Raw genomic sequence first — 24832 nt, forward strand, 5'->3', positions numbered from 1 at the left:
TCCTTTTGGTTTATGTCTAGTATAGGCATTAGGTCAAGGTTTTCTTTCGCTTATATAAATTTGATTTAGCTTTTTTGGGCTTCTACCTTCCTTGCTTACATGTAGTTCATTTGTGAGGTTCATATTACCCATCGTGTACATTTGGAAATACCTCAACCATTGCAGAGTATATAGCATAATGTCAATCAGAGATTATTGTCAACTCTATCACTTTACCGAGGCAATCTTTAAACTTTGTAAAAAACCAACACCACGTTAAAGGATCTTCCTTTTTTCCTAAATTGAAAGCAATTAGGTAGATCTGGTTATTATCATCTAGGGTAACAACAAGAAATAAATGTACCTTTCTTGCTTGCATGTAGTTCATCTGTGAGGTTCACATTATCCATCGTGTACATTTGGAAATACCTCAACCATTGCAGAGTATATAGCATAATACCAATCCGAGATTATTGTCAACTCTATCACTTTACCGATGCAATCTTTAAACTTTGTAAAAAACTAACACCACATTAAATGATCTTCCTTTTTTGCTACGTTGAAAGCTATTAGCTAGATCCGGTTATTATCATCTAGGGTAACAAAAGGAAATAAATGACCAAAGATATCGATCCTTTAAGAAAGTAGCACCATTGCAACCAGTCAAAAATATCATTGAAATGCACATATGGAATAACCTAATGCCTTAAAAAAGTACTAAAAGTGATGCTCATCACCTATTTGCATATATGTCATAGTACCTAGATTAACAAGCTCTAAATTGTGGCAATAATCTAGTAAGAGCATAAACGACTTCTAGTAAGCTCTTTAATAACTGTATTGCCCAATTCTTTACCTGCCAAGTATGTGAATATGATATATCAATTTTATGCTTGTTGGTTTTGTCAATAATGATTTCTTAGATCGATCAATGCGATCAATCAACACGAACTTCGACTTCATTAATTGGCATAAAACTCGAGCCCCAGCTTATCTATGATGTAGCTTTATCTAATCTCTTGAGCATGTGTGCATGGGATTCATAGAATGGATTTGGAATACATCACTAGGTTTTATTCTTCCTCTTGATAGATACAATTTGCATTGCTCATCAGTGTACTTAATCTTTCATCTCGTTATGTTTGACTTGATCACTTTGTATTAGAATCCTTTCTCCAAGGCAAATTGAGCCACTACATCTTTCAAGTGTTTTTTATCCCTAAAAATGTTGCCAATTTTTATAGCATTCCCCTCTCGCACTGATCTTGCACCACTTGATGTTGTTGAAGATTGTAAAGAAAAATTGGGATAGTGTAACGTCCACAAGTAAACCTAAGGGTATTTTAGTTTTTTTTTCTAGTTTTAAATTTGGTGACTAATGATTTTTAGAGGTACACACCCGTGTATGGTCAGTAGAAAGTCAAATTAGTGGATCAAATTGTAATTGTAGTGAAATAGGAAGTTTCCTTAGTTATGTAACTTGATACACGACTGTCTATAGCCTATACAGGCCTATGTATCGCATCCTGAAATTAAATAAAAACGTGACAACCCTAATTCCTCTTACTTTTTCAAATAGCCTCTCATAGTTAAGAGAGAGAGCAATGAGAAGAGAGGAGTCTTAGATGCTGAGAAAGTATCGATCATTAAAAACTGATGGTCAAGTTGGGAAGTTTTTCGTAAGTTAAGGAAGCCAAGTAAGTTGTGACCCTTATGCTTTGTTTTTGCTCTACAAGTATGATTTGATTTCTATGGTCAATTAATCAGATAATGTTCAACTTATGATGGCTAAATAAAGGTCATAACCATGTTAAATCCCTACCTATATGACTAGAATTATGTTATGTGCATTGATAAAGTAGTTTGATGAAAAAACCCTTATCATGTGCTTTTAATGTGATCCTTATGTTGTATATATGATTCTTAGGGAAAAGCTTTTAGTCAAAAAAAAAAAAAAACTTACTAATACTTGTGGATTTGCTGATGCATGATATGTGTGTGTAGTTGGTATGTTATTGGATAGGAATATGTGTTTAAATGAAGTTATGCTATACGATTGATGCCTTAAAGCTATGTATGTGTACTTTGATTAAATAGGTTGTGTGAATATCATGATTAGGATGTGTAGAGACTTTTGTATGTGCCTTAAAAGAAGTGATCTTACTATAATTACCATCAAAGAAGCATAAAAACCCTAGGATGTGATTTCTAGAACATAACACATTGTCGTGTATCGTCCCATGCACACTTATGTGTCACTGTACAAGTTTAGTTCAGTTCAGATGTGCATGGTAAAGATATGGTTTTTAAATATTCCCTTATATTATCAGCGGGATACAACATATATGTACCTGAGGTAAAGGCCACATTTGAATGGTTAGTCAGTAGTTCCAATAAGCTTATATGGTAAAGAAAGGATCTACTATTAGAGATTTTCCCATATTATCAGAGTGTTCCAATTAGTTAGCCTAATAAGCTATTTGGCATATGCATAAGGCATAATAGTACTTTCACCAGGGTATCAGATATGTCGATTCCAACTGAGGTCATCTCAGTTTTTTGTGGATTATCTATGTTAGGGCATCGAGGTGTCATAGTGTGACTATATTTAGCTTACGAATGGAACACAAATTTTAGCATCAGTTTATTCATGTTAGTTTTGGATGTTGTAAGGTCACCACTTACTGAGTTTTATTTATGTGTTTCATTTTGTATGTTTTATAAGTCGAGGTAAGTAGCAGGGCAAGCGAGGATTCAGTGGTCTAATAAGTAGCTGCGAGAGAGAAAGAGACATTCTTTATCATCGTAGTTACTCAAATAAGTTATCTTGACATGATGTCTCAAGGGGAGACATTACTAGTAAGAAAAAAAAAAGGCCAAAAGACTTAAACCCACCCAAGGTTTCTTGTATTCTCAAATTGATACTCATTAACTATTGAAAATCTAAACACCTATCTATGGATAATTAAAATTGACAGAATTAGTTAAGTTCTAGGAGTAAATTCATCATTTAACTAGTAATGTATTAAAAATAATAACATATTTTTATTTTCCTTTAAGTTTAAAAAACCAACAATTTTTCCCCAAAGTTAAACTTTGAAATATTGCATTTTTCCCTTAGGGTTTATTTCTTTTATCTCTCTTTTTTTTGGTGCCAACTCTAGTCGGTTTCTCTCTCCCTTCATTTTTTTTGTGTTGTACTTGGACGAAAACATCATCTTTGTTAAAGACGAAGACGACATCTTTGTTAGTCTTTGTTTGAGGATGACACCAAAAAAGGGGAGGGAGAGAGAAGCTAATCAGAGACAACACCAGAAAAGGGAAGGATAAAAGAAAGAAACTCTGTGAGAGAAAATGTAATATTTCAAGATTTAATCTTGGAAGAAATTGTTAGTTTTTTAAACCTAAAGAGAAAATGAATAACATTAACTGGTTCCATTAATTTTAACCATCCACGGATGAGTGTTTGAGTTTTTAGTAGTTAATGAATACCAATTTTGGAGTACAACAATCCTTAGATGATAATAAGTCTTTTGGCCTACAAAATATATCATATAATATTAGTAAATAAAATCACATTCAAATAATAATTAGTTGAAAATATTTAAGATATCACTTAAGATGATATGATTTATAAATACATTATTTCAAAATACATTATTTATTTTTAATTAATTTTTAAATTGTTATTATTAAAATAATTAATGATTATTAAATTAAATATTTACGTGACAATTGTCCATACAATATCATAAATGTTCTTTAATGAATAATTATTTTATTTCGCATATAAACTATTACTCGTTTAAAATGTTTCGGTGGTTAGGACTGTCAATAGGATTTGATAAGTTAGAGGCCTTATTGTTTGGTTTGAAAAAATTATTTTTAGATTGAATAGAATTTAGGTTTAGATAAAAATATTTGTTTATTAAATTATGAAGTTCTAATTTAAATAAAAGTTATTAAATCTCTAGTTAGTAAATACAAAAAAAAAAATAATACAAAAATTATATACATATAATATGATAAATTGTGAAAAATATGTTTGTAAAAAAATGTTTATAAAATTCGAATGCAAAAAAGATACAAAACGTATATATACGAGTTTAATTTATATACATTAATAGTATGGTTTTTAAAATACAGTAATATTAATAATAATTTTAATACTTTTTATAAATCTTTTTATTAATAATTTAAATGTAATATATAATCAAACTCGTATATATACGTTTTGACTGTTAAATCTAATATTACATAATATATAATCAAAATTCAATCATTACAAAAAATTATGAAGAAAAGTTAGCCATTTGGATGAAAAAATTGAATTAAGAAACATTTTCGTACTTTATAAATTTATAAAAAACATAAAAAATAACAAAAATACGTTTTTAAAATATGATTCAAACCTAAGATTTAATAAATCTAAAATTTCATTGTGACTAAAAGATGATTAGAAATGTAGCTGATTATTATTTACAATTACTCAAATAAGTTTCCTGACATGATGGCTCTAGGTGAGACATTACCAGTCAAAAATAACGTATAATTTAAAATATCACCTAATATTATATGATTTATATGCGAAATTAAATAAAACCTCCATCCTACCCTGAACTAAACAAAAATGCCACATTTTAAAACCGCAAACAAAAATACCTCAAAAATTTTTTAAAATATTAAAACTACCCTTCACCACTTCTAGACATATTAATTAGGTCAGGTCGGTTATACCCGAAATACGAATTTAAAGCCCAATTCAATAAGACCCGGTCTAGTACTATAGCATATCGGGCCATGGGTTTTAATAACAAACTCATGGGCCTGCCCAACCTAATATGTTACTATTTAAAAAATAAAAATTAAAAAAAGAATCAAATGGTAGAAGGGCAAACAAAACAGCAGCCAAGGCTTTTACCAATCCAACTTTTCATTGATTTCAATTTCTTTCAATTTCAATTTTTTTTAATTATATTCTCAATCTCATTTTCTCTCATCAATTCTCTTTCGAAAATTATCTGAATTCGCAAATAATAATTCTTTGTATTTATAATTTCATTTTCATTTTAATTTTATCATTACAAAATATTATAAATGGATCCAATGTCAAAAAAATTTAGAGATTTGGATGCTAAAAATGAGTAGATAAATGGTATAATATATATATTTAATTTGTGTTTGTAATTTATACAATATGTAAATCAATTTATTTATACTATATTATAAACTTATAATATTTTTCATCATATAACCACAATATTCCTTCGCCACAAATGAGGGATTATAAATAAAATATTCGAGGTATTTTTCTTAATTTTAATAATTCAAAAATAATTTGTATTTAAAAATTGTAATTAAAAATTTTTAAAATGGTTTGAATGGGCCGACCCATTTAAGGCCTAGCCTAGCCCAATTATATATAGGGTTGGGCTTTGGGCTTTAAAAAATATATGGGTTGACTCGGCTTGAAGGCCTATTATTGTATGGGTCTTGGGCTTGACCCGACCCATAAGCCCTATGCGCTAAGCTAGAGCTAGTCGGCTTGGCTCAGCGTGGCCCATTACCATGTCTGACTACTTCTATATAAACCCTCACTTTCATGTTTTTCTCATATCATTTAAACTTTCACTTTTACTCTCATTTTTTCACAATATTTAATACTGTGAATTCGTTTGGAAGAAACAAATTTTGTATTTCTAAATTCGAATCGAAAAATTTTAATTCATGAGAATAAGATATTTACATGAATTTTAATCCAAAATTTAATTTTATTTGTTAAATCAAATTCATATATTATATAAAAGGTTCATTTGGATATTTAATAATATATTAGGGTGTTAAATGAAATGTTAAAAAAATATGAAGTGTATTTTGATATTAAATAGTGTATGTAGGGTTTAAACAAAATGATATTGATACAAGACAATATATGAGGGTGTTAAATGAAATGTTAATAAATTTAAGGGTTCAAATAAAATGTTAGAAAAATATATGGTATATTTTGATATTAAACAATGTATGAATGTTTTAAATGAAATGTTAGGAAAATATAGGGACATTTTAAGGCAAGACAACATATGAGAGTGTTAAATGAAATGTTAGATAAATATAGAGAGTTAAATTAAATGTTAGAAAATTATGGGAGCATTTTGATATTAAACAATGTATGAAGCTTTTACGTGAAATGTTAGGAAAATAGAAGGTTTTTTTGATAAAATATAAAGGCATTCGCTACAATATCGTATATGAGGGTGTTAAATGAAACGTTAGATAAATATAGGTGGTTAAATGAAATATTAAAAAAGTACGGAAGACATTTTAAATTAAACAATATATGAAGGATTTAAGTTTGGAAGACTTGATTGGGTTTTACACTTCTTCTTGATAAAAACCATTTGCACTTTGTACTGAAATCCTTTTTCTAAGGTAAATTGGTCCACAACATCTTTCACGTGTTTTTTATCTTTAAAAATGTCACCAAGTTTTATAGCATTCCCCTCTCAAATCGATCATACACCACTTGATGATGTTGAAAACTGAGGAGAAAAATCAAATAAACATTTAAATGAATTAGTAGAGACATTATCTAAAAATAGTTTAGAATAATTTCCACTACTCATCAAGAGGAACATTAGTCATCTTGTTCCCTTCAAACTCATCTCAATCTAGAACCCTCTCTTTATCTCACGAACCTATTCAACAACAATATAGAATGCATCATTATGAAAATCAATCAAATCTTCCCCAGCAGATTCCTTTTTTCACTTCACTATCATCGTTGCCACCAATTTCTTCTTTTTCTTCTTGTCCTTAAATTATTGTACATATAACAAAAACAGGAATACATTTCTTAAAGTATTGCGACATGTCAATAAGGTCTTCCACATCTTCACCATTTTCGTTCTTTATAGGGGAGTTGAGCTTGATTCTTTTTTATTTCATACTTAGTTGATTGTAGTTTTAGATCGGATCAATACTACACTGTTTACACAAAAGTTAGATAAATCATTCAAGTGTTGTTCCGGAGGAAATTTTAAAATCAATTTTTTAAAACTTCCAATATACTTCATTGTGTTTTAATTACAATGGATCTATTCTCTTTGGAAACGAACAACGACATAACAAACAATTTTAATTATCAATTTTACAATGGAAAATTTTTGTAAAAAATTAAACATTTATCATAAAAAATCCACAATAAACATTTACCAATATCAAAATGACCACTATATTTTTTTGTAATTTCATTTAATCCTTTTATATATGGTCGAATATCAATATGCCACATCTTATTTCCTAACATTTCGTTAAACACCCTCATACATTATCTAAAACCAAAATGTTTATTTAATATATTGGTTAATATCTAAATGACCCCTATATTTTTCTCTATATTTCTAACATTTAATTTAAAACCTTCTTACATTGTTTAATATCAAAATGCCCCCTATATTTTTCTAACATTTTATTTAACCTTTATATTTATCTAACATTTCATTTAACACTCTCATATATTGTCTTGTATCAAAATACCCAAATATTTTTCTAACATTTTATTTAAAACCTTCACACATTATTTAATATCAAAATGCCTTTATATTTTTCTAATATCCCCTATATATAATATACGAATTTGATTTAACAAATAAAATTAAGTTTTGGGTTAAAATTCATATAAATACATTTTTCTCACGAATTGATTTGCTTCAATTTGAATTCAAAAATACAATTTTTTTTCTTTTAAAAGAACCTATAGTGTCAAATATTAAGTAAAAATGAAAGTGAGAATAAGAGTTTGAATGATGTGAGAAAAGTATGAGAATAAGAGTTTGAGTTTATATTAAAAATGGTAAAGGGTAGTTTTAGTATTTTAAAAAATTATTGGGGCATTTTTGTTTAAGAGATGAAAATTGGGCCTTTTTTTCTTAGATAGGGGTGAAATAGGGCGTTTAATTTAATTTCCCTAAAAAAAAATTTGTTTAATAAATTATGAAGTTCTAATTTAAATAAAAGTTATTCAAACTCTAGTTAGTAAATATGAAAACATAAATACATTCCATAAAATATCGCGACATATCAATAAGACTTTACACATTTGCATCATTTTCGATCTTTATAAGGGAGGCAAACTCGATTTTTTTTTGTTTCATACATAACTGAATATAGTTTTGGATTGAATCAATACCATACTGTTTATTCAAAAGTTGGATAAATTCTTTAAATATTGTTCCAAAGAGAATTTTAATAATTTTTTTAAAACCTCTAACATACTTTATTGTGTTTTGATCACATTGGATCCATTATCCTTGGAAACGAATAATAATATAACCGGCTATTTTAATTATCAATTTTACAATAAAAATTTTTGATAAAAATTAAACATTTATCATAAAAAATTCATAATAAACATTTATCAATATCAAAATGACCACTATATTTTTCTATAATTTCATTTAATCTCTTTATTTATGACCGAATATAAATATGCCACCTCTAATTTTCCAATAGTTCATTAAACACCCCAATACATTATCTGAAATCAAAATGCTTATTTGATATATTGGTTAATCTTCAAATGACCCCTTTTTTTTTAATATATTTCTAATACTTTATTTAAAACCTGCTTACATTGTTTAATATCAAAATGCCCCATAATTTTTTAACTTTTCATTTAACCCCCTATGTTTATTTAACATTTCATTTAACATCTTCATATATTATCTTGTATCGAAATGTTTTTATATTTTCCTAACATTTTATTTACAACCTTTATACATGGTTTAATATCAAAATACCCTCATATTTTTCTAAAATTTCATTTAACCTTAAATTTATTTAATATTTTATTTAACACTCTCACATGTTATCTTGTATGAAAATATCTCTATATTTTTCTAACATTTCATTGAAAACCTTCTTACATTATTTAATATCAAAATGCTCCCATATTTTTCTAATATTTTTTAACCCCCTAATATATTATCAAATATCTAAATGTCCTCTATATATATTATACCAGTTGAATTAACAAATAAAATTAAGTTTTTGGTTAAGATTCGTATAAATATATTTATTCTCACGAATTGATTTGTTTCAATTTGAATTCAGAAATACGAATTTTTTTCCTTTCGAACAAACTCACAGTATCAAATATTGAGTAAAAATTAAAGTGGGACAAAGAGCTTGAATAATGTGAAAAAGGAGTGAGAATGAGTGTTTTATATAGAAGTGGTGAAGGGTAGTTTTGACATTTTTTAAAAATTTTTAGGACATTTTTGTCCAAGAGATGGAAAATGAGGCATTTTTGCTTACATAGGGGTGGAATAGGGCATTTAATTTAATTTTCCTAAAAAAATTTGTTTATTAAATTATTGAAGTTCTAATTTAAATAAAAATTCTTCAAACTCAAGTTAATAAATATGAAAACAGAAAAAAAATAGTATAGAAATTATATAAATATAATAAAATAAATAATGAAAAATACATTTGTAAAAAAATGTTTATAAAATTCAAATACAAAAAAGATACAAAACATATATATACTGATTTAATACCATATAACATCCATAATATGATTTTTAAAATACTGTAATATTAATCATAATTTTAGAACTTTCATAAATCTTTTGATTAACAATTTAAATATAAAATATCTAATTGACTATTAAATTTAATATAACATAATATATCATTAAAATTCAATTATTAGTAAAATTAAATTTTTTGTTTTATATAAATATGATATTATAATAATTAATTAAAAATATTCCGGTACTTTTGAAAATTTATAAAAAAAAATGAAAAATACATAAAAAATAAGAAAAATACATGCTTTAAATATAAGTCAAACCTAAGATTTGATAAACCTACACATTCACTGTGAGTAAAAGATGATAAGAAATGCAACTAATCAATCTTGGTAAGTCCTTCTGACATGATGGCTCTAGGTGAGACACTAACAGTTAAAAATAATTTATGGTAAGAAAAAAATAATAATAATAATAATAAAAATAAAATATCACCTTATATTATATGATTTATAAATACATTTGTTATTTATAAATATTTGGTTTGTGTTTAAACAAATATTATTCAAACTAAAGACTTGATAAATCTGAAAATTCATTGCGGGTAAAAGTGTATTTGTCTGAGTTTGAATCTTACTAAAAAAAAAAAAAAGTTTTTATCTTTGACCTTGGGTTGAGTTGGCGTGGCGACTGCGTCAACCGTCACTGCCTCAACCATCACTGCCTCCGATCACGACTAATTCTGATTTTCAAAATACATCTTTGAAGTCGCCAACAACACTCAATCTCTTTTGTCCTTTCTTCTAAAACAAAAGTTTCTCCTCTCTGTGTGTGCCGCTTTGGATGTACGTCAACGAAAGATGGACAAACCATTCACCGGAAATTATTGCATTCCACTCTGGTTCGTCTTTCTGTCCTCCAATATTTTATTCATCATGTTTCTTCGTATTGATTTTTCATCTATAATCAACACCAACCATTTAAATGTTTGTTTAGAGAGCAGAATCAGTGAAATTACTGAACAACTTGATATCGAACGAAATCTCAATCCAAAATCCAACGTAGATTTGTGTCTAGGTCGATATATTTACATTCATGATCTCCCGGCTCGATTCAACGAAGAAATTCTCAAGAACTGTCATTTGATTTCAAGAAAAACTGATAAGTTTGATATGTGTCAAGCCATAGAAAACTCGGGCTTCGGTCATCAAATTGAAAATTCTTCAGAGGTTTTATCAAACACAAGCTGGTTTTCTACTAACCAATTCATGTTGGAAGTGATATTCCATAATAGGATGAAGAAGTATGAATGCTTAACCAACGATTCATCAATGGCATCAGCAATTTATGTACCATTCTATGCCGGTCTAGATCTGAGGCGCTATCTTTGGGGATTTAAAGCATCAGTGAGAGATTCATCCGGTCTTCGTCTCGTCAAGTGGCTGGCAGAAAAACCTGAATGGAAAAAAATGTGGGGTGGAGACCATTTCTTGGTTTCCGGAAGGATTTCTCGGGATTTCAGGAGACAATCAAATAGCAACTATGATTGGGGTAGCAAGTTCAGATTTTTGCCAGAATCTGAGAATATTTCAATGTTGACAATTGAATCAAGCTCGGGGAACAACGACTTTGCAATACCGTACCCAACATATTTTCATCCTTCAAAGGCCAGTGAGGTATTTCAATGGCAGGAAAGAATGAAAAGACAGAAGCGACAGTATTTGTTCTCTTTTGCAGGCGCCCCGCGATCCAGACAAAAAGGCTCAATCCGGGCTAATATTATCGACCAATGCAAAACTTCAAGTCAATCATGTAAATTGGTAGATTGTACTAATGGGACCACCAATTGCGACAACGCCATTGATGTTATGAAGGTGTTTGAAAGCTCAGTTTTCTGCATGCAGCCTCCTGGAGATTCATTTACAAGAAGATCGATATTCGATTCCATGTTGGCTGGGTGTATTCCAGTTTTTTTCCATCCGGATTCAGCTTACACGCAATACACATGGCATTTGCCTAAGAATTATTCAAAGTATTCTATATTTATGCCAGGGGAACTACTGAGGGATAGGAAGTTCAGGATTGAAGACAGGCTACTTCAAGTTTCAAAGGAAGAAGTAGTAGCGATGAGAGAGGAAGTTGTAAAGCTAATTCCAAGGATAATATATGCAAATTATAGGTCTAAATTAGAGAGAATTGAAGATGCATTTGATTTAGCGGTGAAAGGAATTCTTGAGAGAATAGAGACAATTCGTAAGGGTGAAAAAATTGAATGACTTGAAGTTCAAACTCTCAGACAAAAAAAATGTTGCAGAAATAAAACAACAGCAAGGAAAGTCATAATTCATTGAATTGAATCTGTATGCATCCAAAAGATATGCTAATTTATTTTTTATTATAATTTAGTATATTTTTAAAAAAATATTAATGAGGTCTGTCTTCCTTTCTTATTTTGTGATTCATTCCAGCAATTCATATCCCACAAATCAGCTTCATATTGTCTTGTCCATGGATGCTTGAAGTCTCGTGGCTTGCTTTTACACGTTCGCTTTACCTTAGTAACAGCAGTTCTAGAATTATTAGTACTGCTAGTATTCGCAGTGTTTTTCTGTGATGTTTTTGCCATTCAATTTTCCAAACGATATCCCAAAAACACACAACGAAAAAACATGTTAAAAGAGAGTGACTAGTTCATCCCATGAGAGGGGTTAAAAATGGAGAGGGAGAGAGAGAGAGAGAGACGCGGCTTAGTATGGAAAGAGGGTGGATTTAGACAAAATAGTTTGTAAAAGAGACCAAATCAACACGGCAGAGAAAGTGGATTACGGGGTTACAAGTGTGAGGTGGTTTGTTCTTTGTTGGGGTCAAGGGTTGGGGCACTAAGGAAAAGAGTGAGTGAAAGGGAAAGATAAACGATAAGAATGTTTAATGTGTTTCCTTCTGGAAATTAAATTAATTGTCTTAAAGATCAGGGCTTAAATGAGATTATCAATCCTACTTAGCTTAAGCAAAAATGTTCCATTAACATGAAATGACTGAAATATATAAACAAAACAAATTCATATCCCTACCCATATTTTCCTTGAAATCACTATTTTCATAATCTGAGAAATCCCAAGTCTTCCCATAGCTTTCGACGATAGCTTCGATTTTCAATTTTTTGGACGACATTTTTGATGTTTTTCAACGACAAAAATGACAAAAAAGTGAGTACATCATTCCCTATCTTGTTGAATCATTTTGATACTTAGATTTTACCGATTAAAGAAGATTTTAGACGTTATTAGTTTAGGATTTTTGGTTTTGAACAATTGATTTTGTAGTTTGATTGTTACTTGTTTTGGATAAACTATTTAGGACTATTGTGTTTTAGTAGGTATAGAATCGTTTGTTATTGAAATGGTAGTCAAAAAATGAGAATTTTGTTAGAAAATATAACTTTTTCATGTCGGCACATCACCTCGAGAGAAACATTTTCACCTTGGGGAATCCCAACTTTGATAAATATCTCTCAGGTTGGATTGATGCCATAGGAGGGAGGGGGGAATGTTATTTTTTAAACAATAACCATATTGGGAATCCACAAGGGAATCCCAAGAAAGGGGGGAAATTGCATTTTTTTGAACAATATCACACACGGGAACCTAGAGGGAGAGGCAAAATTTTGATTTTTCAAACAATGATACTCAAGGGACGGGAAAAATGTGAGGTTTTTAAACATTCTCAACCTATAGGAGAGTGGGAAATTGTTAAAAGGTCAAATTGAAATTTTTTCTTATTCTAGGGTTTATTGATGTGTAGTTCTCAAATTTCATATCCGTTTTTTCACATTCTAAGGTTTATCGACATGTAATTTTCGAATTTCATATACGTTTTTTTCATATTTAAGGGTTTTTCAATATGTAGTTTTTAAATTTCAGGTTGGTTTTTTTATTTTACTCATTCGAGAGTTTTTTTATATATAATTTTCGAATTTCAAGTTGGTTTTTTTTATTTTTATCATTTTAAGGTTTTTCAACGTCTAGTTTTTAAAATTCAGATCGATTTTTTTATTTTTCTCATTCTAAGGTATTTAGATGTGTAGTTTTCAAATTTTAGGTTGCTTTTTTGATTTTTCTCATTTGAGAGATTTTTTTATGTGTAGTTTTCGAATTTCAAGTTACTTTTTTTATTTTTATTATTCTAGGGTTTTTCAATGTATAGTTTTCAAAATTCAGATCAATTTTTTGATTTTTCTCGTTCTAAAGTATTTAGACGTGTAGTTTTTGAATCTCAAATTGGCTTTTTGATTTTTGTGATTCTAGGATTTTTCGATCTATGGTTTTCAAATTTCAAATCGGTTTTTTAATTTTGTTATTTTAGGGTCTTTCCACGTGTTTTTTTTTTTTTAATTTTAGGTTGATTTTTTTTATTTTATGGTATTTCAATGTGTAGTTTTCGAATTTCAGTTATATTTTTTAATTTTTCTTATTCTAGAGTTTTTCGACATATAGTTTTTGAATTTCATATTAGTATTTTTATTTTGATATGCATTTCATACTTTATATGTGTTTTTTGTTAATTCTTATCAATTTTGTCATGATAATAATTTTTTTTAACAACAAGTTTCCCAAAAAAGAAAACATGAAGACCATAGGCAGCCATGAAAGGCTTGCTTATCGAATAAGACCATACACCACTTTCTTCTTGGCATTGTTGGTGTCCACGAGTTTTTGGACCACCACGAGTCTTACACCATGACAGGATCACTTGGCATTGCGTTAAGCAAAGAGTGTCCCCTAGTAAGGCATAGAATCTGACAATTGTGGTGTTTTTACGTTACGTTTTATAGAGTGTCTAACACTTAATCAAGTTTGAATTTCCCCTACTAGTCCTCTACCTTGATATGCAGGTGTTTAGCTCGAGAGTTATATTTCCATTTCATCGAATAAATCCCGAATACATATGTTTATTTCAGAGTTATTATGTATATATTTTGTGTACAATGTTTTGCTAGATATGCATATAATTTCATATTTGTTTTATTAAATGTCTAAAACAAGTACATCAGCAGTTTATAAGTAATTTTAATGCAAACATAAATTAAACATAATAACTGATTAATAGATGTTTAAAACATAAATAATATAAATATAAAATTCCAATGATTATATTTCATTTTAACAAGTACAAAAATCAAACTAAATAAAAGGTTTAGACTGTGAAAATCCCTTTTCTTTTTTTCTTCTTGATGAACCCAATGGCATAGAGCTTAGAATCAATGCTAAACACTTGCAGTGTGATCGTACATACCCAAGTTGATTACACTAAGTGTAAACCTTTGGTGTAATGACCTCACCTTGTAAAAGACATTGATTCTTGTTTGAAGGATGACTTAGTCAATGACGATCAAGAAACAATGATAGGATAACTCTTTCCTCCTCAACATGTAACCATTATGATTGATCTCTTAGTGGATTGACAGTTTTTCCATACATTGTACAGTAGAATTTGGTGGTGTAGTGTACAAACCTATGCATAGACATTGGTGAGTCTTATATGTCTTGCGATAACAGCAACATGTGTGCATAAAATGCATGAATGCTAAAACTTCATACACGTTCATACCTACTCATGAAAGTCCACAATGTCTGGTACCAAACATTTATAATTGGATGAACCTTAAAGTTTGTAGCCTTTAACAAATGGTGGCTAAGTTTCTTCTTTGTCCATGGTGTAACCTAGTAGGAGCATTCATTTGTAATTTTTAGAAAGTATCAGCATATTCGTTACTAAACAAGTGTAAGTGTAAAAAGACACAGTTAATTAGATAATTAGTATTAACACTACACATACTTGCATGGTTTTTTCTCTCATAAAACCATCGTTATAAGGTGCCCTAAATAAACTTAACCAACATTATGATAGGCAAACCTCGCATATGTTTGACAAATGCATTAAATGACTTTGCGAGGTTGGTTGTCAATATATTATATCTTTTTACCTGAAAAATATGTCTTGCTCCATTGTTGATATCCCACCTCACATAGTAATCCCTTGCTTTAAGATGCACCGTATCAATAGATCTCATCATAACCTTAAAATCTACCTCTGTATAAGTCTTCGTTGCTTTGTAGTATAAACAAGTGACCTGTGAGTTACGCTTGTACTTCTATCACATGTTACAAAGAAGGTGATGACAACAACATCCATTGATATGATCCATGGAAGACTAAGAACGTGCGATCCAAAAATGAAGGACTATGATGAGAGTATAGTAGGTTTGGTAGTATTAAGAACATTGAAGACACAAGCTAAAGGTAAAAAACATGACATGACACTTAAGAATGATATGGCAAATGATATAGAGAGTATCAAAATCATGGGAAATGATATGACACATCTTTGGTGACATTTAATTATGATTTTTATTATCTTAAAGATTGTGATTGTTATTATCCTATTTAAACTAGGGCTATAAATAAATGTTAACCCTAGGATAGATGATACACATTGGTATAATGAAATTGTGAGATCTTTTCTTTTGGTTCTTTTGAGAACTCATGAACTTATCAAAAATATTTTCTTGTGGCATTTAAATTTGACTTATCACTCTCTTTCTTTTCTTTCGTAGATTGTGGTGTCAATTTATACCTTTGGTTTATTTCAATTATAGACATTGGGTTAATGTTTTTATACCTTTGATTTATGATTGTCTATAATCATTAGGTTAAGGTTTTTATACTTTTGGTTCATGCCAAGTATAGGCATTGGGTCAAAGTTTTCTTTCACTTATATAAATCTGATTTAGCTTTTTTGGGTCCCTACCTTCCTTGTTTACTTGTAGGTTCTTATAGTTCATTTGTGAGGTTCGCATCATCCATTGTGTACATTTGGAAATACCGCAGCTATTGCAGAGTACATAACATAATATCGATATAAAAGTATAGCCAACTCTAGCACTTTATCGATGCAATCTTTAAGGAAGATAACTGTAATGCCTAATTCTTTACTTATCAATCCTATAATATGATATATCAATTTTACACTTGTCGACGATGTCGATAATGATCTTTTTAGGTTAATAAATATAATCAATCAACATGAACTTCAACTCATTAATTGGCCTAAAGCTCGAGCCCCAACTTGCCTATGATATGGTTTTATCTAATCTCTTGAGCATGTGTGTATGCGATTCATATAATGGATTCGGAATAAGTCACTAGGTTTTATTCTTCTTATAGATACCATTTGCATTACTCATCAATGCACTTAATTTTGCATATCTTCGTGTCTAACTTGGCCAATTTGTGCTAGAATCCTTTCTCCAACACAAATTGAGCCACTACATCTTTCAAGTATTTTTTATCCCTAAAAATGTTACAAATTTTTACAGCATTCACCTCTCACACCAATCCTATACCACTTGACATTGTTGAACACTATAGAGGAAAATCTGGTAATGTAACACCTATAAAGGGCATTTCAGTTTTTTTCTAGTTTTAAAATGATTTTCAGAGGTATATGCCTATGTATAATGGCATACATAACCATGTATGGTTAGCAAAAAATAAAATTACTGGATCAGACTGTGATCATGGCGAAATAGAAAGTTACCTTAGTTATACAACTTGATATACGACCGTGTATAACCTATACAGGCTCGTGTATAATGTCTTAGAATTAAAATAAAAACGCGACAACCCTAATTCCTCTAACTTTTTCAGAGAACCACTCATAGTCAAGAGAAAGTGCAATGAGAAGAAAGAAGTCTTGGACATTAGGGAAGTGTCGTTGATTGTCAAAAACCAAGAATCATGTTAGGAAGTTCTTTACAAGTCGAGGAAGCCAAGTAAGTTGTGGCTCTTAGGCTTGGTTTTCACTTTACAAGTATGATATGATTTCTGTGGTGAATTAACCTGATGATGTTCAATTTGTGATGGCTAAATAAAGGCCATAACTATGTCAAATCCATGCTTGTATGACCGGAATTATGTTATATGCATTGATAGAGTAGTTTGATGCATAAACCCTTATCATATGCTTTTAATGTAATCCTTATATTGCATATATGATTCTTAGGGAAAAGCTTTTAGTCAAAAATAAAATGTTTAATAGTACCTGTAGATTTGCTGATGCATGATATGTGTGTAGTTGGTATGCTGATGGATAGAAATGTGTGTTTAAGTGTTGTTATAGGATTAATGCCTTAAAGCCATGTATGTGTACTTTGATCAAATAAATTTTGTGAATATCATGCATAGGGTGTGTAAAGAATTTGTGTATGCCTTAGAAAGAGTGATCCTATGAAAATTGCAATAGAGAAGCATAGAAACCATAAGACGTGATTTCTAGATCATAACACACTGTCATGTATGGTCTCATACATGCCCATGTGTCATTCTAGAAATTTTGAAAGTCTAAGAATCTCACACTCATTCTAAGGGAAGACATGCACAACCGTGTGGTATAGGACATACACTTATGTATGGCTTTCCAAAAATGGATAACATATAATAGAAGACATGTGGACCCATTTGCATGAGAGTGAGTCCATGTTAACTCTTCATATGCACTTGTTCTAAGCACGACTATGTGATAAGTGTCATATACCTGTGTATATGGGTTAGGAGGCACATTGGCGTGGATAGAAAAGTGCACAAACTTGTACCCCTAGACAAAGAAAAAAGATAATTATAGCCATAAGTTATGTGCATAAAAGGGAAGAGTTAATCAAGAAGAATAAAGAGTCATCAAAGGATAAAGAATTCAAGAAAGGCATATATTAGGTGTCTAACTATGTAGACAACAACATAAGCTCAGATTGAGTTGAATTCAGATCAAAAGTCACTAACCTTAAGACTAATGTCACATATTTAGATAATCATCAATTATGTGTGTAAGTGACAATGATCGTGAAAACAATAGGGTAGAATACCTATAAGATGCATCACATATTTAATACTAAGGGGCAAAACTAACTAGTTTAGTTCAGGTGTGTGTGGTAAGGATGTGGCATTTAGATATTGTCTCATATGATTAATAGGATGCACCACATATGTACCCGAGGTAGGAGTCATCTCTAAATGGTTAGTCAACAGTTCCAATTAACTTATGTGGTAAGGAAATAAACTGTTATTAGAGATTTTTTTGTGTGATCAAGGTGTCCTAGTTAGTTTGTCCAATAAGCCATTTGGCATATGCACAAGGCACAATAATAAATTTCACTAGGGTATTACATATATCAATTCTAGCTTAGGCATCCCAGTTTTTTGTGGATAATCCATGTCAAGGCACCGAAGTATTATAGTGTGACCATATCCAACTTACAAATGCAAATTTTAGCATCAGTTTATTCATATTAGTTTTGGATGCCAAAATGTCACCATCTATTGAGTTTTACTCATGTGTTTCTTTTTGTATGTTTTGCAAACCAAGGTGAATGGTGAGACAAATGGGATCCAATAGTCCATCGAGCAACTATGCAAGAAAAAAGGGCATTTTTGGCACTTCAGCTTTATCAGACTCTTATTTATTAGTGTTATTTTTATTATTATTACTATTTTCAGAGACAACGACTCTTGATGTTTTATATAGTTGCTTTCATCAATGATTTCCATATATTTGTGTTTTTTTAGTAAATAAAATAGTTATTTTCATTACATTACCTTTTTGCACGCTTTATAATTATGATCATGCATTAAAGTTTTCAAATAAATTCAGTTGTGCACGTCTCTTTTGGCATATTTCCATCAAAAGTATGTATCTAGATAAGAGTGTTAAAGTAGCCACTTAAATGGATCAATGGAGACATTATCAAATTTGGACCAATGTAATTCCCGTCACCCTGAAGAGGATCTTCAAGCTAGAGACTACTTGTATCATAGTTAACAAGTGGCGTATCATTTAGGTTTGGCTCATCAAGAGGAACATCAGCTGTCTCATTTCCATCAAAGTCAGCCCAATCTAGTTACTTCTCTTTGCCTCCATGAACCCATTCTATAACAATATATAATGTATCAATACAAAAATCGGTTAATTCTTTCTCACCAGATTGCTTTTTCAATTCACCATTATATTTCTCACTTATTTCTTCTTCTTATGCTTTAATGAGGTTACATATAACAAAAATTAAAATATATTTATAAATGTATTTTGACATGTCAGTAAGACCCTCGACATCTTCATCATTTTCAATTTTTACAAGAGAGTCTAGCTCAACATATTTTGGTTTCATACATAGTTAAATGTTGTGTTGGATCAGATAGATACCACATTTTTTACTCAACAGTTAGATAAATCCTTCAAGTGTTGCTTCAAACAAAATTTAAACCACTATTTTATAATCTCCAATGTATTTCATTATATTTTGATTATGTTGAATCTATTCTTCTTCCAAATGAACAGAAACATAACCTGTCATTACAATAATCAATCTTACAATGAACAATATTGATTAAAAAAATATATTTACCAAAAAAATTCACAAAATGCCTGCTCTATTTTTTTTATATTTCATTTAACCCCCTCATATATTATCAAAAATCAAAATACTCTTATATTTTCCTAACATATACGAATTTGATAGTCTTATAATATCTAAATGCCCCCCAATTTTGTTTATTTCATTTACCATCCTCATATTTTATCTAATTTAAAAATACCTCCTATATTTTTTTATATTTCATTTAAACCCCTCATATATTAACAAAAATCAAAATACCCCTATATTTTCTTAACATATACGAACTTGATATTCTTATAATGATAAAAAGCCCCCTCAATTTTGGTGTATTTCATTTACCAGCCTCATATTTTATCTAATTTCAAAATACATCCTATATATGTCTAAAATTTTATTTACCACTCTCATATATTTCCTTGATAGCGACAATGGCTCGAACGCTCGGTAAACTAGATGATGACAAAGACATATCGTCTTATTTGTCTTTGTCCAGGCAATGACAATGACAAATTCATCTTTGTCATCATTTGGGTCTACTAGACAAACCCTTTGTCGTCTCAGCTATTGAAGATCACCGGATTGCATTACCATCGAAGAAGAAGATGGGTCGGCTACAGCTGGTCAAGGGAAAATGAAAGCAAGGTTTTGAAACCTCAGAAGGAAAAATAAGTTTTTCAAAACTTACTCTTAAGAAAAAATTATAATCAACGAGAGAAAATGATATGAATTTTATAAGGCTTTATGGTTGTGGTAAAATTATTATTTTACTCTTACTTCTAATAGAAGTTAACTCATAGATGAATATTTGAATTTTTAAAACTTCATTTGTGTATATTTATCGTTACATTAAAACTTGGATAGGAAATACTCTTTTGGCCTTAAAAAATATTGATTGGAGCAGCACGCCAGCAACTATAACTCCCCCACGCTACTAATAGTTTTGGTTTCATACGACAGTCAATATAATTATAACGCCAAATGTCTATTTCCAACCGAATTTCATTGAAAAAAAGGTTCTACATATTTTAAGTTAGAAAAAAAATCCTTGTTTTATCTATTTATCAACTGGTATTTGATATTATTTATTAATTATTTTTAATATTTAATATAAATATCAATCACACTTCTTTTATTTTTTTATTAATATTATAAAAATATCGTAAATTAATTTTTAAATATTAATTATAATTATAATTTTCTTTTTTTAATTACTTTTTATTTATTTCTTTTACCCACCAGCTTCCCTCCTCACCACTACAACAAACACATTCTCAACACAAGGACAGGAGAAGATTTAAATAAACCCTAACTAGATCCCAACTTATTGTCAGACAAGCCCTCAGGGTTTGAGCCACCATTCATTCAGAGTATACACCTGGGGTTACCCTCATAAGGCTCAAGTCTACTTTCAAATTAAAAAATATTAGAATTGTACATGAACTCTAAATTTGGGTGAAAATATCTTTCATGGATTATGATTATATAAACACTTTGGATTATATTGGATTTAAATAATCATTAGATCTGCATGGTTTTTTTCTCTTTACATTTTCTTTTATATTATTTCCTTTACCAAAGAATTGATGCTTTTTAATTTTTTAAGTTTTTACTACTTGATTGGTAAACAATGGTAGAGTCTTGGAGGTAAAGTTAGATCCAAATTAAGCCGATTAAGTCTCAAAAGCTGGCTCAATTCAATTCAGTTTGGTTTAAATTTGTTTAATTTAAATTCGAATAAAAATATTTGACTTATTTTTTAAATAGATCCAAAATTGAGCTACGAGGTCTTCAATTTGATTTGACTCAAATTTATAACTTAAATTAATGGTTTAAATTTATGTCTCAGTTATTCGAATTCATGTTCAAATTATTGATTTGAATTTGTGACTCAGTTTAGCTCAAATTAGTGGTTTGAATTCATGACTCGAATATATGATTTTATCTATTATTTGAGTAAAAATGTGTCGTTTTGTTAATGAGTAATAAATTTAAACCATTGATATGAGTCATAAATTCAAGTCAAACTTGAGCTGAATTGAATTGAATCATTTTTATTTGAGCCAAACTCGAGCCACTATTAATATTGTCTCAACAAATTTGAATCAAACTTAAACTAAACTGTCTTTTATTCAAACCAAAATTTAGTCAAAAAATATTTAAACTCAATTCGATTCATATCCACCCTTTGGTGGATGCCCCCCTTAACAAAAAAATCCTGGATTGTGCAAGTTGAGGAACACAGAGTCCCCTGCAAAATAATAAATAAGGCTGATGAAAAAATAAGGCTCAGTTAATAATATGTCAGGTTTTATATATACACCTATAACTATATCAGAATCAATAAAACAAACTTACAGATGCGGAAAGTTGGGTTTGGAAGGGAGAATTGCCTGAACCGTTAACAAACTGTGGAGGGTTCGTGGTTTCTTCAGCAAGTGCTCTCAGTCTTCCTGATCTACATTAGCTCAAAGTTTATTTATTTTAAAATAAAATAAAATCACCATTATGCCCTTACGTATTTAATAGATGGAACGAGTTGTTAGGAATTTACGCAAAATAATCTTCCTGATCTACATTATTGCATCCATGAAAAATATGATGTGAATAGATCAAATGTATCGAAATTTAAATTGATTAAATATTTTTAAATAAAAAAATTAGTTTAATGTGATATTACTGTAAAATGATTGACGAAATAACAATTAACATTTCATCGGTTGCCATAAACATTAATCTTCTTTTAAACAATTTTTGTTACTTATTAAAACCGAAGATTACTTATTAAAATTATCATTAAGAAATTACCTTATATATTCATGGGTATAAATTAATTATGTTTATGAATAAATTAGCATGGGTAAAGTGTAATGTTATTTACATAATTTTATAGATAAATAATGATATATCACTATATGATTAAATAATTATTAATTAAAAATAAAATAACGTTTAATCACATGATGATATATCATTATTTATGCATATAATTTTATTGATATATAAACATATTTGGTTGGTACTAATAAATAAATATTTAAGATATTATTTTACTTAAACGTTATTCATATATTAAACTAAATTTATTAAATATAATAAAATTATAACAAAATTAAGATTATGTTGATAGTTATTTACTATTTAAGAATGTGATAATCAAACTATTATCTATATTACCTATAACATCATTTTAGTAATGAAAAGATATCTTAATATTTTATTATGTAAAAAATCAAATAAAATAATATTAATAATAAAGTAATTTCGGGTTATAATTCTTTCATAATATAACCCACCAAAAAATACCCTGAGGGTCTTCAAGAGAAAAATGAAGCAAACAAAACTGTGTGAAGCCCAATACACAAGGGGCCTTGAAATCATCTTGGGGCAAGATGAGCCTCTTTGACAAGAGTGGACATCAACTCCTTGTTGGCCGATAAGCATACGTGAGCCTTTAATTTTCTATTTTCTAGGTAATTTTGTTGATTTTATCTCATTAAATTAATTTTAGGAAAATTAAACTAAATGTCCATTTTACCCCCTTTTAAGCGAAAATACCCTCTTTTTCTATTCTTAAGTAAAAATACCCTATTTTCAAAATTTCAAGAAAAATTGCACTAAAAATTTTTAAAAATAACAAAACCACCCTTTACCACTTCTATATAAACCTCCACTTACATATATTTTTCACATCATTCAAACATTCATTCTCATTTTTATTTTCACTCAACATTTGATACTATGAGTTCATTTGAAAGAAAAAAATTCGTATTTCTAAATTCAAATCGAAAGAAATTAATTCGTGAAAAAACAATATTTATATGAATTTTAACTCAAAACTTAATTTTATTTGTTAAATATAGTTTATATGTTATATAAAAGGGGCATTTTGATAGTTGATAATATTTTAAGAGATTAAAGAAATATTAAAAAAATATGAGAAACATTTTGGTATTAAACAATGTATGAAGGTTTTAAATGAAATGTTAAAAAAATATAAGGGTATTTTGATACAAGTCAACATATGAGAGTGTTAAATGAAATATTAAGTGAAAATATGATGATATTTTGATATTAAACATTGTAAGAGGATTTTAAATAAAAATATTATGAATATATAAAGACATTTCGATACAAGACAACATATGAAGGTATTAAATAATTATAGAGGGTTAAAAATTTGTTAGAAAAATATAAGGGTATTTTGATATTAAACAGTATAAGAGGGTTTTAAATGAGATGTTAGGAATATATAGAGGATTTCGACACAAGACAACGTATGAAGATATTAAATGAAATGTTAGGAATATATAAAGGATTTCGACACAAGACAATGTATGAAGATATTAAATAAAATGTTAGGTAATTATAGGGGTTAAATAAAATGTTAGAAAAATATTGGGGCATTTTAATATTAAACATTGTAAAAAGACTTTAAATGAAATGTTAAGAATACATAGAGATATTTTGATAAATATAGGGGCATATCGATACAATACAATATTTGAGGGTGTTAAATAAAATTTTAAATAAATAGAGGGTATTATAAAATTAGAAAAAATATGAGGGTACTAAATAAATATGTAGACAACTAGAGGGCATTTATGATATTATAAGAATATCAAGTTCATATATATTGTAAAAAAATGGTTCATTTTGATATTTTATAATATATTTGGGAGTAAAATGAAATATTAAAAAAATATAAAGGTCATTTGGATATTAACCAATATATGAAATTAACATTTTGGTTTCAAACAATATATAAGGGTATTTAATGACATGTTGAAAAGTTAGAGGTAACATATATATCAATAAATTGTTATTGTGGATTTTTTTTAAATAAATGTTTAATTTTTTTCCAAAATTTTTCATTCTAGGA

General features: G+C 29.0%; 1 protein-coding gene across 1 annotated transcript; it reads left to right on the forward strand.

Annotated features, from left to right (window-relative positions):
* The first annotated feature begins 10167 nt into the window (after positions 1–10167).
* On the forward strand, positions 10168–11959 carry LOC123210990 (probable xyloglucan galactosyltransferase GT14). Its single transcript, XM_044629489.1, has 2 exons — positions 10168–10410; positions 10506–11959. The coding sequence occupies exons 1-2, from the start codon at positions 10353–10355 to the stop codon at positions 11783–11785; spliced, it is 1338 nt and encodes a 445-aa protein (XP_044485424.1). The 5' UTR covers positions 10168–10352; the 3' UTR covers positions 11786–11959.
* Positions 11960–24832: the final 12873 nt, after the last annotated feature.

This window comes from Mangifera indica, chromosome 3 (genome assembly GCF_011075055.1).
Source record: "Mangifera indica cultivar Alphonso chromosome 3, CATAS_Mindica_2.1, whole genome shotgun sequence".
Taxonomy (NCBI): Eukaryota; Viridiplantae; Streptophyta; class Magnoliopsida; order Sapindales; family Anacardiaceae; genus Mangifera; species Mangifera indica.

Excerpts from the sequence above, each read along its gene's own strand:
- LOC123210990 (XM_044629489.1), top strand. The coding sequence starts at position 10,353 with ATGTACGTCAACGAAAGATGGACAAACCATTCACCGGAAATTATTGCA. Across the intron at positions 10,411-10,505 it reads AATTATTGCATTCCACTCTG|AGAGCAGAATCAGTGAAATT; the intron begins GTTCGTCTTTCT and ends ATGTTTGTTTAG.